This window comes from Oxyura jamaicensis, chromosome 3 (assembly GCF_011077185.1).
Source record: "Oxyura jamaicensis isolate SHBP4307 breed ruddy duck chromosome 3, BPBGC_Ojam_1.0, whole genome shotgun sequence".
NCBI lineage: Eukaryota > Metazoa > Chordata > Aves > Anseriformes > Anatidae > Oxyura > Oxyura jamaicensis.
The window spans coordinates 55,520,577-55,535,347 of record NC_048895.1 but is presented as its reverse complement, the minus strand read 5'-3'; the positions used below and the strand labels follow the sequence as shown (position 1 = coordinate 55,535,347).

The window sequence follows — 14,771 nt, the reverse complement described above, 5'->3', positions numbered from 1 at the left end:
AGTACCTTTTCCTGTTAACTGTAAAGGAAGCCTCATGGAGTCTAGCTCAGCTGAAGACATTGGATGAGGTGATTCCCACCTTCTGTGGCTGAAGTTGTGCAAGAATGTTTTCAGAGGGTGTCCATGAAAACCCAGGCCACTTCTCCTGCAGAGTCAGAGGAAACAATATTTCTCAGGGTTTCTTAAAAGTCTTTTTCTACATTTTCACAAGCATCACCAAGTATGGGAATAAATCTGTTCTTAACTGTGCTTTTTCTTTAGTGTTGGAAAGGAAGATTTCGACAAGACAAAGCAGAGAGGAGCTGATAAGAAGGGGAGTGCTGAAGGAAATGCCCGAGCAAGGTGATAACACATTACCTAGAAATTAGCTCCTAAGTGCTAAAAATAGATGGTAAAACCCCTATTGCATTGTTTCCATGTAGTATAAATAGGTATATGTGGAAGCTGAAAAGTGTGAAAGGTAATTTGAGCCAGTGGAATAATTAAAGTTGGAGTCAAGAGAAATACGTTCTGTAACTAATCCTGCCAGGATATACCATCTGAGTTCTGGTCATAGCCTCAAGAATTTTGATGCTCCCTGTAAACAGATATTTGACATATCAAAAAGTACCAGTGCTGGGATCATACAGATCCCACCACTAAAACACAGACCATATTCATGGATGGCACAAACAAGAGTTTGTGAGGAAGACACCACTTGTTGCAAAACAAATTGAGTTTAATAACTGGTAACCAGGGTTTGTGCTTGGAAAAGCATGAGTAAGCTATGGTCAATACCTATGCGCTATGTCTGATTATGTTTCTGAAATGCTCCTAGTGGTATTCTTTCTAATATTCTTGAGCTTCTATAAACCTAGATGTAATTAAAATACAATTGATTGAAATAATTATCAGTAGCTTAAAACTGAAGCGTTTATCATTTTACCAAGAATTCTATGAACTCCATGTTTTCAAAAACAGGTTTCAGCTAGAAATTGTATTACTGTCTCAGCTGAAGAATTGTGCACATTGATATTTGGAAGTAAAGGGTTTGTTTGTTGACATGTGACATATTAGTATTTACAGTGTTTGTCTAATTACAAGACTATGACATCCAGCATTGCTGGATTCTTCTCTTGTCTCTGCCACTGTCTTTGACTCAGAACAAGAAATGTAAACTCTCCATACCTCTGTTTGTCTATCTGTGAATGTGTATTTTTTGCTACATGCTTTCTGGGCAGTTGCGTGACTTTATTGACTGATGGTTGCAAATTGCATTTAGACTGTTGGGACACTTAATGAAATCTGTTACTTGGTCATTAGTGTCCTTGACCTGCTATTCCACTCTTAAAAGGGGATGGCACTTTGTATCCTGTACAGAGGCTGTGTAGTCCTCTTGGCTCAGAACAAAGTGAGAGAAGGATGTAATGGTGAACAAATTTCACCCCTTCCTCCCCTCTTAAGCAGGCCATCAGTCCAGTCTGTGCTGCCTTCATCACATTGTGCTTCATGTGTGATGAAAATGATAATCTTTAAGGAGCAAAACAGAGATACGGAACAGATAGCAACTGGGCAGTGAAGCTAGTTGGAAGGAATAACTACAGAGATGAAAGCTAGATGAAGAAATGACACGTAGTATTGAAATGTAAGAGATAAGAAATGTGAAGAAGTGACAATTTCACAAGGGATGAAGAAGAAGGAGGTGGAAAGTGTCAAGGGTGCAGATGAGGTGTTTGCAGAACGTGAATAAAGTGGGAGTGTTACAAGCGGAGGCAGAAAGGTCAGAGTGGATTTATGAACATCTGGAAGGAAAAAGTTGACAGTGATTGTTGCAGTCAGGTAAGAAGGAAGCCTTGTGCAAATAGCAGCTATGGGGAATGAGAATAGGTTAAGAAGGCAGAACTTAGTTTTTACACATTGTTTGTACACATCAAGTTAAAGTTAGTGTGTAGGTGAAAATGAAACCATCAGCTTAACCCACTGAGCAGCCTAAGGGAGTAAGAGAAAATCTGCATAATTGTATTGAAATGAGGAAACTGCCAAAATCCAAGTCTGACAGCATACAATAATGAAGAAGAGGAGAAGAACCATGATTAATGAAGAAACAACAGGAGGAACCAGAAGAGGTGCCAGGTAAAGTTGCATAATTTTTGAATGGATGGCAAGAGCGCCTTATAGGAGGAAGGCAATCATCTTTGTGAACTGCAGGTGAGGTGTGAGCAACATAAAGATAACAAATATGAGAAATGACCAGAGAAGAAAATCAGCAGAGATTTTAAAATGCGTAGAGAACAGAAATCAGGGAATAGAGAAGGCTGTGAGCCAGCGAGAGTACGTGGCAGTTTTCAGGAATATAGACAGAAATAAGGACGAGGAAGAATTTTTTTTTCATGAGGAAGAAGAAAATACAGCTGAGAAAATATATCTTCAGAGCTTGGAAAGAATTGGGCTTGCAAAATTCAATAACAGTATGTGATATGATACAGGAGGACCTTATCTTGGTTCTTAAGATTGGATATTTACTTATTATCATTAATAATAAAGTCACATTCATTAACTGGGCACACATATTCTGAGAATTCCTGCCTGATTCACCTACTTGGATGCACCATAGTAGTCCTGCAACTCTACCCCATAACTGTCCAGATTTGGGACCTATGGAAGCACAGTGCAGCTACATTGTGTTACACACACACATTTCTTAACCGTGTAAGCCATGATGTGGGGAGGAAGAGTATGGGATGCTAATGTGTAGTGAGTTCACATCCCAAGATGGAGTCATGAAGATAGACCTGAAAGTAGGCCCGCTCCAGCAGAAGTATCCACCCAAAGACCTGGCAGCCTACAGGGGTCCTTAGTTACTTTTCAGAGCATAGTTACAGCCTGTTTTACATTTCAGTAAATCTTTCTGCTTTGCTTCCATGGAAACTTGAAAGCAGAGAGACGTTGTGTGTTGTCAATGGGTGCTAAGCAAGCAGTTAATTTAGACAATGGCTTTTTAATTTTCATTTCAGATGGTGATGTAACAGTAAATTTTGAAACTTCAAATGGACACACCATAGCCATTGGTGAAGAAACCATTCAGGAAGAAAACATAGTGAAAGCCAGTGGAGATAATGGTACTTTGTCAGAAAAAGCTTCTGCATTGGAAGGAAAACAAGAAGATCAAAAAGGTAAATGAACACATTTATCAAACTGTTTTTCACGTACTTAAAATATGAACGTGTTCTTCCATTAACACTAACATGCTGTGAGTTCTGTTCTGCAACAAGGATGCCAGCAGAACCTGCCGAGAAGATAGACTTGTTGAACATCAGTATTTCATCACTGGTAGGCATGCTTTTTACTGTGGCTATAGTAAGGTAATAAAGAGAAGCATGGTCTGAGCATGAAAATACATGCAGAGATGTTTGATTTCTAAATTCCCTGTGATTATTTCATTGAAGCTAAGGGCAAGCTCTGGTTCAGGTTTTCCTTTTGTGAAAGACACTAAGTGCATATGCATCACCTTGCAATATCATTGCAGAAGTGGCTTGTGGCTTAAATGTTCAAATGTGTTTAAGCTACTTAAAAACCATGTGTCATTTTGAAAGTAACATCAGCAGCTCATTCCCAGTGGTTTTCGTTACATCCTAAACACTTGTATTCCAAGTTCCTCAGAAGTATTCAAGGGAATACATTGCTACTGCAAAATGTACCTAGGTCATTTATGGAAAATGTACTTTATGACCCTAGGATTTTTTATAAATAAAACACACATAATACTGCTAATATTCATTATGCACTAAATCCCAAGATCCATATTAATTTTGTTACCTTTATTCAGATTTATTCAGATTTACACCTTGGTAAAGGAGCTTGACTGAATAAAGAAAAGGTAAACACTAAGGTGGAATCACAAAGGTTTGGACTGCTTATAAACTTCATTCTCTAGCATATTGAATACCGGACCAGTTATTTTCCCTAACCGAAAAAAAAAAAAAAAAGGCATTCTTAAATGCTGTTCCATTTATTGGATTTTTCTACAGAAAAGAGCAAGGATACAAAAGAGCAAGAACTTCATGGCTGGCTGTTAGACTGAGCAGTCTTTCCAGTGTTTTCTAGTAACCTCTACCTAGTGATGAATGAGCCTCTGGAGGTTGAGAGGGCCAGTTCAGCTAACAACAATTTGAGTTCTTCTCTGAACTATGTAAATCACTTAACTGTGTAAAAAGTGGCTGGATATCCAAGCAGAACTGCCTTTCTTATGAGATTTCTAGTACTTCCTGTCTCCCAACAAGCCAGAAATACATGATTAGCTTTTTTCATGACATTTAAATACATCTATCTTTTGATGCCAACTAGAACCAGATGTGTATTGGGTCAGGAAAAAAAAGTTGCAAAATCCATGGAAAACTCCTTTAAAATGGTTCGGGTTAACTTGGGGGTTAGATCAGATCACTTATTATTTTATGCATCCCTAAATACAGCCTTCTGGAACTGTCAGGTTTTGGAAGTTTTCCTAAGGTGCTGCCTTTTTTTTTTTTTTTTTTTTGAGAAATACACATTTCTGAGATCCCATTTCTGAGATCCCATCTAGCTGACTCTGCAGAATGTAGAACTGTAATGAAAAGGGGAAAGTTCAGTATCTCTTTCAAACACATTATTACACTCTGCACATGCTATATATTGCGCTAGCCTTAAAGAAATTTGAAATGATTGCTGTACAGGAATAGGCTTGGTGCCAAAGAATATATAACTATCACTCCAGTCCCCTCATGTTACATTAAGCAAGAAGGTGAGCCAGTCTGTTGAATTCAATGCAAGAGTAAGGACCACAGAGTAATCTCACCTAGCAAATTAATCCTCGGTGCTTTTTTATAGCAAGTGCCATAAGCATGCATTGCACCTACAGCCACTGGCAGAGTGAGAAATAACCTGCTGATGTGGTGCCTTGCTGATGCTCACAGAGCATCAAAACCAGAGCTGCAGCAGGAATACCTAGGGTGGTGTATTCTGCTCAGACCATAAAGCATGCTACTGTTTCACATCACAGTCCTCTGTCAGAAGAACCGAGTTAGGTGGAATGAACACTAGCCAGGCTGCCACAAAAAAGGGTTCTAGTTCGTCTTTACAGAGGCTGATGTTAGGCTTTTTAGAGTCATGAACTCTTGTGCGTAAATCTTAAAGGAAGTTATATACACTTTGCATGTTTATAAGACCTGAAGACAGGATTAATTCCTGCTGTTTAGTAGCTCACTGTGCTGTAGTTCAAACTCCTGCCACATCAAAATGTTCCTAAAAATGCATCTCAGCCCCCGAAAGCTATGAGGTTATTTTAAAACTCCTCTATAAAATGGTGGTGGTCTTTACTTGCTCTCTAGCTCACGTGGGTCGTGAAAATGAACTTCCAATATAAAGATGATAACTGCTGGCACTGGAAGTTTAAAAAGGGTGAAACGCATGGAGATCAAGTGATGAGAGTTGGCAGCAACGCATAAAAGAATGGGGAATATGTTAGGGGTTAAGTTAAGTTACAGAAAAAAAGCTGTTTCAGCGTGAGGCACAGAAACGCTGTGTCAACAGGGCAAACGATAGGCTCAGCCACACTGTGTAGAAATGAATTAAGCAGAAGGAAGTAAAGAGAAAGACCAAAAGCTGCTCCCTGTGCTGCCAGACAACTCTACAAACCTTGCACCCCTCTGCCGCTTGTCAGCTTGCAGGTGCCTTTCATATTTGGGGAAAAAATCCCTTTGGAAATTTCATAGTGTAACTATTACTGTTTGTAGTAATGATATGTCAGTCATCTGAGTGGGATGTTTAAAAGGAAATCTCTCCTTTATGGCAGGATAATAAGAAGCTGGTGACAGTTTTACAAAAACAGGTAATTGAGTGATAAAACTTTGCAGAGGAGAAACCAGAGCCTGGATCTTTTTTTCAAGATCATTTATTCACATTATACATGCACCATCTCGAATTCTGATTTTTTATTTTTTTTCTGTTTTGACTAAAAGTGCCTAGCATCTTTTGTCTTTTGCAGAAAACACAAAGTTAAATTGTAGCCATTCTCCGTGAGCACCCTGGAAGGGATGCAGAGCAGCAAGTGTGCAGGCAGCGTGCCAAAGTACATGCTGGTTGTCTGGCCAGCAGATTGGACCGTGCCGTCATGCCAGGGCTCCTGACCTGTGGCACTTGTCTGCAATAGACCCTGCAGACCCCAGTGCTCCAGGTTCACAGTGAGGTATAGGCATCGCATATGGGATCCAAGGAGGCTTTCTGCCTCCTGTGCCCTACAACGGTGGTGGAGAACAGCAAAAGCAACATCAGTAGATTAGATGTCAAAATTGTAGCTATTGTAGGTATAGGGACATAGCATATGATACAGCATGCTTGCTGCACGTTTTAAAACCTCCTGGTACTGTGTCAGAGCACCTTTTCTCCTTCTTATCCTCCCAGGATGTCTCTGGCATTCAGACATATCAGAGAACACTGAGTTTGTATCTGAGTTCTGTTTGTAATTTTTTTTTATTATTTTTTATTATCATGGGAAGCTACATATATATTCAAAATTCTGGTAGATAATTTCACATTTCATTGTTACCTTGGGGTTGAAGAAGTGAAAGGTTCAGTAACCATTTGTAAGATATGGCCTGGAAAAAAGTCAGAAGAAGTTTCATTTTGCATACCATCAGCCAGGTATGTGTGATAGAACTCTGATAAATAACTGCACTGCAGGAAGCCAGAGCTCCTTTGTGGGTGCTGTGGGTGTTGTGGGTGACATGAAGCATAAGCTTCTGAAATGTTCCTATACCATTTATAGCAGACCTGAGATCCTCTTAGGTTTTCTCATGTGTTTCAGTGAAGGAAACAATTTGTCGTCCTGTTTCCAAATAAATTCATAGGATCCATGTGTATAATGCTTTTCCCCCACTGGCTAACTCATCTTGAGAGCTAGCAAACGTTCAGGTCATAGTATGTTGGGTTCAGAGGTTCTTTCCCCTACACTTTATCAGCTGTCTCTTAACTCTTAACCTTTAAATTTAATCTTTTATTTTTCTGATGGATAAATGAAAAAGGGAATCACAAGCTCTGGTCTTACAAGTATACATACTTGCTGACCAGCACTCTGGTTTGTGTACAAGGGAACGTTCTTCAAACTCAAATTTACTAGGTTCCTTTTCTCAGAGGTCTTTGCTTTATTTCGTCTTCCAGGGTCTTACACAGGAGCCTCTCAACAGGCCAGTTCTCCAAACCACTCACTGTCAGAGACAAGGCAGACTGTTCTCCCCCTTCTGTGTCTTGTTGGCTTCCTACAACCCTGAGCTCTGTATATCGAGTCATCTATGAGCACAATACATAAAAGCTTTTTTTTTTTTTTTTTTTTCTGGGCTCCAAAGAATCTTCTTGTAGGTCTCAGTCCATCTGAGTTGTTTGCTGGCTAAAAACAGTTCTTCTAAGAATAGTATATCTTCTATTCATCACCTGAATATGTAAATGAGGCTGAATCCAAGTCTTCTTAAAAGGAAAGCTACTCTAGATAAAGCTCTGTTTGGGCAGAGACCGTTCGCTACGTCAGCCAGGCTATCTCATGCCAGTAGGCTGACGTGAGAGGTGCAGGCTTTCATCCACGTACGTTGAGTGGCAGGGGAAAGCTCCTAATCTCTAAAGCTTCCATTTTTGTTGTTATTTTTTTTAATTTGTAGAAAATATATCCTAATTTGGCTCCAGGAATGGGATTGTAGACAGGATTTCAGAAGACTAGCCACTGAATTGTTAGAAAATATCTATACAAAAAGTATAAGGGAATGTAGAAACCAACATGCCTGTTCACTTTCCAAGTCTCCTGTAGACTAAGAAAATATTAAACCATGCAGTTAAAAGTGAAGATGTTTTAGATATTCTGTCTTGATTTAATAGCTTACTTTTTACACCACAGTTGGACAGTTAGCAGTGTAAAATGATAGTCAGTGGGTTTGGGTTGTTTTTTTGTGTTTCCTTTTTATCTTGGAACCAATGAGAAATATTTGAACATGGTTACTTTAGGTCAGATGTTACACCTGGCCCTTTCTCCCTTCCCCTTCTGATTTCTCTGCTGTCTCTGTTACAAGGCCTCATGCACAGGGTGCTGTTGACATTGTACAGTAAGCAAGATCTAGAAGTCTGCAGATGTACAGATCTGCTCATCTGTCTTCAGGAAGGATGAATTCAAAACTGGAATTAACGTAGATAGGGCTGCTAAGAGCGTCATGAGACAGCTGTTCTTGTTCAACCTAGCGAAACAGAGCCTTAGTCTGAGCGCATTCAATGACTGTGACAAGTTGGTATACAGCCAGGAGAGAGCATGGCTGAAGGACAATGCTGGCACAAGTAGAAAGGAATAAGCAGTGGCTTGAAATACATTTAGACTGGAAATTAAGAGAGGCTTTCTAACAATTAAAATGGGTGTTTTCTCAAGCAGAATTTTAGTAGCAATAGCAGCAATAAAAAATGGAGCTGGTTAAATCTGAAGTTTATGAAAGCGCCTGAATGAGTTGACCACCTGCGTCAGCACAGTCAGTGAGTCCAAAAATGAGACAAAAGACACCTTGTGTTGTCTGTCGTCCCACGTTTCTGAATGACAGCTTCCTGGGTTTTGATTAATCACAACACAGGTCTCTGCGTAGACTGGAAACTCTCGATTCTCAAAACTTACTGAGTTTCTCTTTACAGGAATTTATTCTGCAAAAGGCAACAAATCATATGTTATTTCCAACTTCAATTTTATGTAGTGTTACTCCACTGAGGAAGCTCATCTTCCAGGAGAAGGGTGCTTTGCAGTTGATATAGATTACTTGCTTGTATTGCAGCAGTATTGGTTCTCCGTGAGCTATCTTCGTATCACTGCTCCATGTGTAAAAACAAAAGCATCAGTACTGTATGACAAAATCCTGGGGTAAAAAAGCATGGACCTTCAATTCCTTAGAAACTCACAAAAGTAAAGAAAACATACATGTATTATACAACCTGGTTGTATATGGTTTCTGAGACTATGTCAAGGATTGACACAGTTCTTCAGAACCACCATTTGGCCCACAGTTTACAAATGGTCCCACACTGAGCTTCCGATACAAGTAATTTGATTTTCCAGTGAATAGGGCATGTTGGAATCTCTGAAAATCTTTGAGACTTGAAGGGTTTCTACAAGAGCTGCTGTACACTGAGTATTTTGTAACCCTGGCCATCATGTAGGTGTTTATATGAGAAAACAGCATTCTTAAAAGCCTGGTCTCAATCACAATTTCTGGGAACAAGAAAATCTGATCTCAAAGTAAGCTTTCTTGAAAATCTGCCCTTTGAAAAATTTGTTCCAAGCATAAACATATTATTGATCCAAATGCTTAATGAGAGATTAACATTTGCTTTGCTTTCCTACTAAAAATAATTTATGGGGAGATTGCTTTTACAGCAGATGTCTTGATGAAGGCAGAAGTGAATAAAAGATACTCCTATCAGATGGTCATTTGGAGACCTTTTGTTAAAAATCCAGTTTTTGATGAACAGATCTGTAAATTAGGAAAAGAAACAGCAATAAAAATACATCGCAGCTGGTACTGAGATACCTTGGGGATGGGCTTGAACAAATAGATGAACTGAGCTGATTCAGCTAGCCACTTGATTTGGCAGTCACAACTGAGATGAGAAAGAACAGGCTTGAAGACCAAGGGCCCATAGTCAAGCTGAGTCGTGCTAGGGATGTACAATTACAGTGTAATTTTATCTTTATCCATTTACAGACATCAGACCGTTCCTGCTGCTGTTCAAGAGTGTGCCAGTGTTTCATTATTAGCTGTTTGTATTACTTGTACTACTCACACATAGACCAGGTATTTATTTTATGGTTTCTTACATAAATACAGAAAAACACAGAAATGTCCCAGTGGACCTGCAGTAGAAGAGAGTGGTGTCCTCTCTTTTTTTCAGTGAGAGACCGAAACACAAGAGGAGACTACACCAGGAGAACAAGCACAATGCCAGCAGCTTAAAAATTGTCGGCTTTGGCATCATAAAAGAGTGTAATGTAGGGGACGATAGTTGATAGGTATATTTGTGAATGTTGACAAGGAGAGCCTTCCAAACCTGAGCGCAGCAAAGGAAAATCAATGAAATATTGTCTGCTTCAACACACGGCTTGTTGGCAGCAAAAGCTAGTGTAATGGGCTGGTCAGATGGGAACTGGGAATCAGTGTCTCAGAAGTAAGTGAGAAACAACAGTTTGGGCAGGATTGGACTGACTTTGAGGGCCATTGGGCTTGTATCTGATGAGATAAAAAGTGAAGCTAACAAAGTTAGTAAAGACAAAGATAATATGATAATATGACATGGTAAAAGCAATGGGAAGAGCAATTGTCTTCGCCATGGCTTTCCTCATGGATACGAGACGACTCACTGGTCAAGGCCAAGAAAAGGGCATATACGTAATCAAGGTGCAGTCAAGATTCAAAGGGAGCTGTAACTATCTGAGCAAATAGGATTCTGCTGTGCAAAAAGAGTCTGCCAGACTTTGGTACGATGTACATAACAGTATGGAAAGAACTGTCCTAGATAAAGAGATGATATCCCAGCAATGGTGAGGTATTTAAGTTAAAATCAATATATAAATGGCCAGTTTTAATCACAACTGAAGTCTGAAAGCAGGGACTTTGTTTTGAATGAACTGTTCTAATTTTGTTTTTCATTTATAGGTTTTAGTTATTTTTCTACAGAACTGAAAATTATTGGTTGGGTGTCATTAAGATATTCTTACTTGCAACTAAGTAAAGATTTAGCCTTGTATTTTGTACTTTTTTTTGCTAATACATAAGATAAATTCTGTGACACATTTAATCACTTACATAGTTGAATGTTAATCGACTAAGATTCTAAATAATTGCACTGCATTTCCTTAGAATATGGTGAATGGAGTAATTATTTTTAATAGGTTATTTTTCTCTTTTAAAGATTTTTTGTATTAATATGACTGGAAGCCGAACACAGTGGCAATGTATAAATACACAAATTTGCAGTTGTTTCTTGTTAGTAAATAAAGTTTTAACATGCTGGACTCATAAGGAAAAGGTATATCAAGGAATGGTTTACACTTGAAATTACTTCTGATCATCATGCCCTTCAAAATTTTATCTTCTCTTACTATGTTACTATAACGGAACTAAAATTTTAAAATGTCCTGCTTTTTCAGAATTAAATCAGTTTTTCAACTTTGAATGAAGTTAAGTAGGGTTTCACAAGGAGATGCTGTTTGCTATAAAAGAGGAAAGAAAATTGTAACAAACATGTTTTTTTCTTCTTCCAAAGTCTTTCTCTGGTCCAGAAGAAAGAGGTAGGAATACAAAGAGGTCATAAAAGGATCTGTGCTCGGAAGAATCTGCTTGCTAGCTTTAAAACAATGGTTCTTTTACAACATCAGCAAAAACATATTAGTCTATCATGTGATTATATGGGACGGAAATAAAGGAGGAAGACACTGGACTGTTAGTCTTAATTCCTTTGGTTGTTAAAGGGATACGTGTGCATGTTGCTCTTAATATCTGCAGGTGATGCATTAGGTTTGTATTAACAAGCCTTAAACTAGAGTTTGAAAAGGCTTTGTTTCTCAGATAAAAAATGTCGTCATTGTCCAACACAAATTTTGTTTTTCATTTACTAATGAAAAGATGCTGCTTATCTCTTGGGAATCTTTCACAGAGGAAGGAAGAGGGTGGGGAATGGGCAGAAGATCCAGGAATGGCCACTTAATGTGTGTAAGAGTAAGGCTTTTGTAGGAACATACTTCAATAAGTGAATTGATTTCCTCTTGGGTGATTAAAAAAAAATTGGATTGTTGGAAGTACTTTTGATATCTTTGTTCCCTGACCTTTGTAATTTATACTAACATGCAAGTAAAGCCTATATGATTTTGACGGTATGCTCTTGGTTTTATAAAATCCTTTTTCTGAAAGGCTTGGAAAGGCTATCTTGAGCCCAAATGGGCACAGAGTTGGTGAGATGGAATAAATAAAGATTCCCATCTGACTACCAGCTACGGCCTAACAACTCTAGAGATAATATTGCAAATTTTTGTGCTAACTCTAAATGGCTCATCTACATCAGCGCTAGGAGTGCAGTTTCAAAGTGAATTTCCAGATCATCCCCGTTTACCATTCTTTGGTTTTCAGAGCACACAATCCAGGTTCCCTTTGAATGAAACTAAAACCAAAGTTGCATTCAGGAACTGGTGGTGCTCCCACCACATCTGGGCATGCGGTCTACAGAACTAGGCTGAAGCTAGCCCAAAGTAAAATCTCACTTAGGGTTAAAGGGTCCTAAATGTTACCTGTTTTCACCCTGCAGAGCCATTCCTACTGGACTACCTGATGTAGATAAAGTCGGGATTTCCATAGGCTAAGTAACTGACAATTCTTAAAACTGCAGTCTTGTGACAGTACTCGGAGAGCACGCAGGAGAGAAGAGCATTCCCATGGCAAATGACATCCTATTTTAATTTAGCTTCATCGCTTTCTGAAGAGTAGAAATACCCTGGGGAAGATACCCAAAATAAAGTTGCTGTTTCTCTGAGCAAGTACACTGCAGCTTAGGAGAATGGGTTGCTACTACAGGGGAAAATTTCAGCTGCATATCCATATTTGAACCTGTGGCTGAGGGAATGGCCCTGTTCACATTCAGATTCACATGAATCTGGGTTTTATAGCCTGTTGATCTCAAGAGGACTGGAAAGAATCTAAGGGAATTTGTTAGAGGAGTAAATGGCATTTCCCGTGCTTCATTTGCAGCCAACAGTCTAGTTGGGGATGTTGAGAGTTAAGGAGGATTCTTGGAGATCTAGAATAGGTGAGAATAAGAGAAGAGCCAGGCAAGTCTTCAATGAGAAGGACTTGAGTGGAGACAGATGGCATTTTTTTTTTCTGAAGTTCTTTCTTCATTCTGAAGATGAAGAAGTCTCTGCTGATTCCCAAGAGCTCAAGCAGCAAAAAGTAGTCATTGTCAAGCTTGCTATTAAATGTATGTGGCGTATGTTTGTGTCAGTTGGCTTCTATTCACTTTCTTATCCATAGAGAGCACTACTGATCACTGCCCGGAAATACCGGCATCCCATGCTCCACCACTACCCAAGTCTAAGCCTAAATCTAAAAAAGCTCCGCTACCACCAAAAAATGCTATTGCTGCTTCCACCACCACCAGCCATAAGAGTAACGAAGCATCTCATGCTAAAAAAAAGGGAAAGGCTCCTGCTAAGCAGCCTCCTCTCCCACCTCCAAAGCCAACAAGTCACAGTGCAAATCGGGAAGCTGGTGAGTACTGCACAGGCCGTGCCTGTTGCAGTTGGGTGCATGTGCATGGGGGTGCTTGACTTTGTCTGGTGAGAACTTCTGCTTTTGTAAATAGCAGTGCTACTAAAGAGCATGCCTCTGATGTTTTTAGCTAGCTTCCCACTGAGCTCTGGTTCTGCTGTCTGCAAACGCCCCAGACATCAGATGAATCACTTCGCTGTCTAACAAATGTATGCACAAAACCAAGCACAACAGAGACTATACTGAATTCCCAGGTGACATGTAAGTGTTGGTAATAAAACAACCCAGAGAACTGCCAAAGAATCAGCAGGGAAAAAGGTGACTTCTGAAACCAAATACATCTGAGTTGCCCCAAAGTAAATCTATTTTGGTTTTACTGTAACTTTCTGCTGGAAGTAACAACTGTTCCAATTACTGTGACCAGATGAGAAGATGTCAAAGAGGTAAAGGATAAAACCATAAAGACATCTTTAAAGACTGATGAGTAGTGGTTGTTTTAACTGAGAAAAATAATAATAATAATAATAATAAAAAGAATTATAAAGAATTATAAATCCTTAGAAATAGACAGACTTCCCTGAGCTTGCTGACAGCTTCTTGTGATTCTAAATATGCACCAAGAATGGAAAATATCAGTCACCAGGCACGTAATAGATGTTTTGATCACTGCACTTTTTAACCAAAATTCTGCAAAGATGGTAGATTATAGGTAGCTGTTCCAAGGTACTGATCTGGAGTTTGAGTGGTTGTAGTTTAGACAACAACGAAAATGAAAACATTCAAAAATGATTTGAGTGCAAGCAGTATTATGATGAATGGACTGTATATATACGTGCATTGGCCAACTTACACAAACCTTGTATTTTCGATCCTCTTTCAGTCTTTCAAAGCCCTTCAGTCACTCCAGTTTTCTCTCCAAGTATACTTCTTCATAACTTGTACATTTTGGCAAGTTTTGTGTTTGAAGCACACAGAAGAGGATTGTTTGAAAACACTGCAAGACTGCTAAAGTTACAGTAATAACTTTGCCATAAAATATCCATTAACTTGGTATTAACTGTCCCTACTACATCAATAGACCACAAGAATAAACATTTTGAAAACCCAGAACTTGCTCCTTGTATTTCACTTGCAGCTGGAAAACTCAGTTCCTCCCAGGTGAAAGAACCTAATAACAGCAGACCTTTCAGAAGCAGAACAACCCATCAGACAGAGAAGTGCTTAGGCAAGTGGTTGGTAACAAGCTCTCAGGTATCTCAGTTCTTAAATTAAAACACATTCAAATTCCAGATTTGTCTTTTAGTAGCCTTGCTGAAATTTCATGCAATACCTGAGACCATACGGCTATAACATATATAAAATTGTATAAAATAGTACATTTTCTACTAGTAATTTCTTTCAGCATTAGGTACATTGTTTTCATTTTAAATAGGGGCAATGCTTAATAAAGAGAACTCATCAGGAGTAGTTTTAATACAAGAGGTTTAT

The 14,771-nt window shown here is 39.0% G+C and overlaps 1 protein-coding gene across 5 annotated transcripts in view; it reads left to right on the top strand.

Annotated features, from left to right (window-relative positions):
- Positions 1-14,771, top strand: part of PHACTR2 (phosphatase and actin regulator 2) — a 135,625-nt gene that overhangs the window by 93,960 nt on the left and 26,894 nt on the right. For 3 of the 5 annotated variants that reach the window (XM_035320104.1, XM_035320108.1, XM_035320107.1), the window contains 3 exons: positions 262-342; positions 2,994-3,152; positions 13,047-13,283. In XM_035320104.1, coding sequence (XP_035175995.1) covers positions 262-342; positions 2,994-3,152; positions 13,047-13,283 — 477 coding nt within the window. The remainder of the gene's footprint in view (positions 1-261; positions 343-2,993; positions 3,153-13,046; positions 13,284-14,771) is intronic. The other 2 variants (XM_035320105.1, XM_035320106.1) reach the window with 2 other exon arrangements.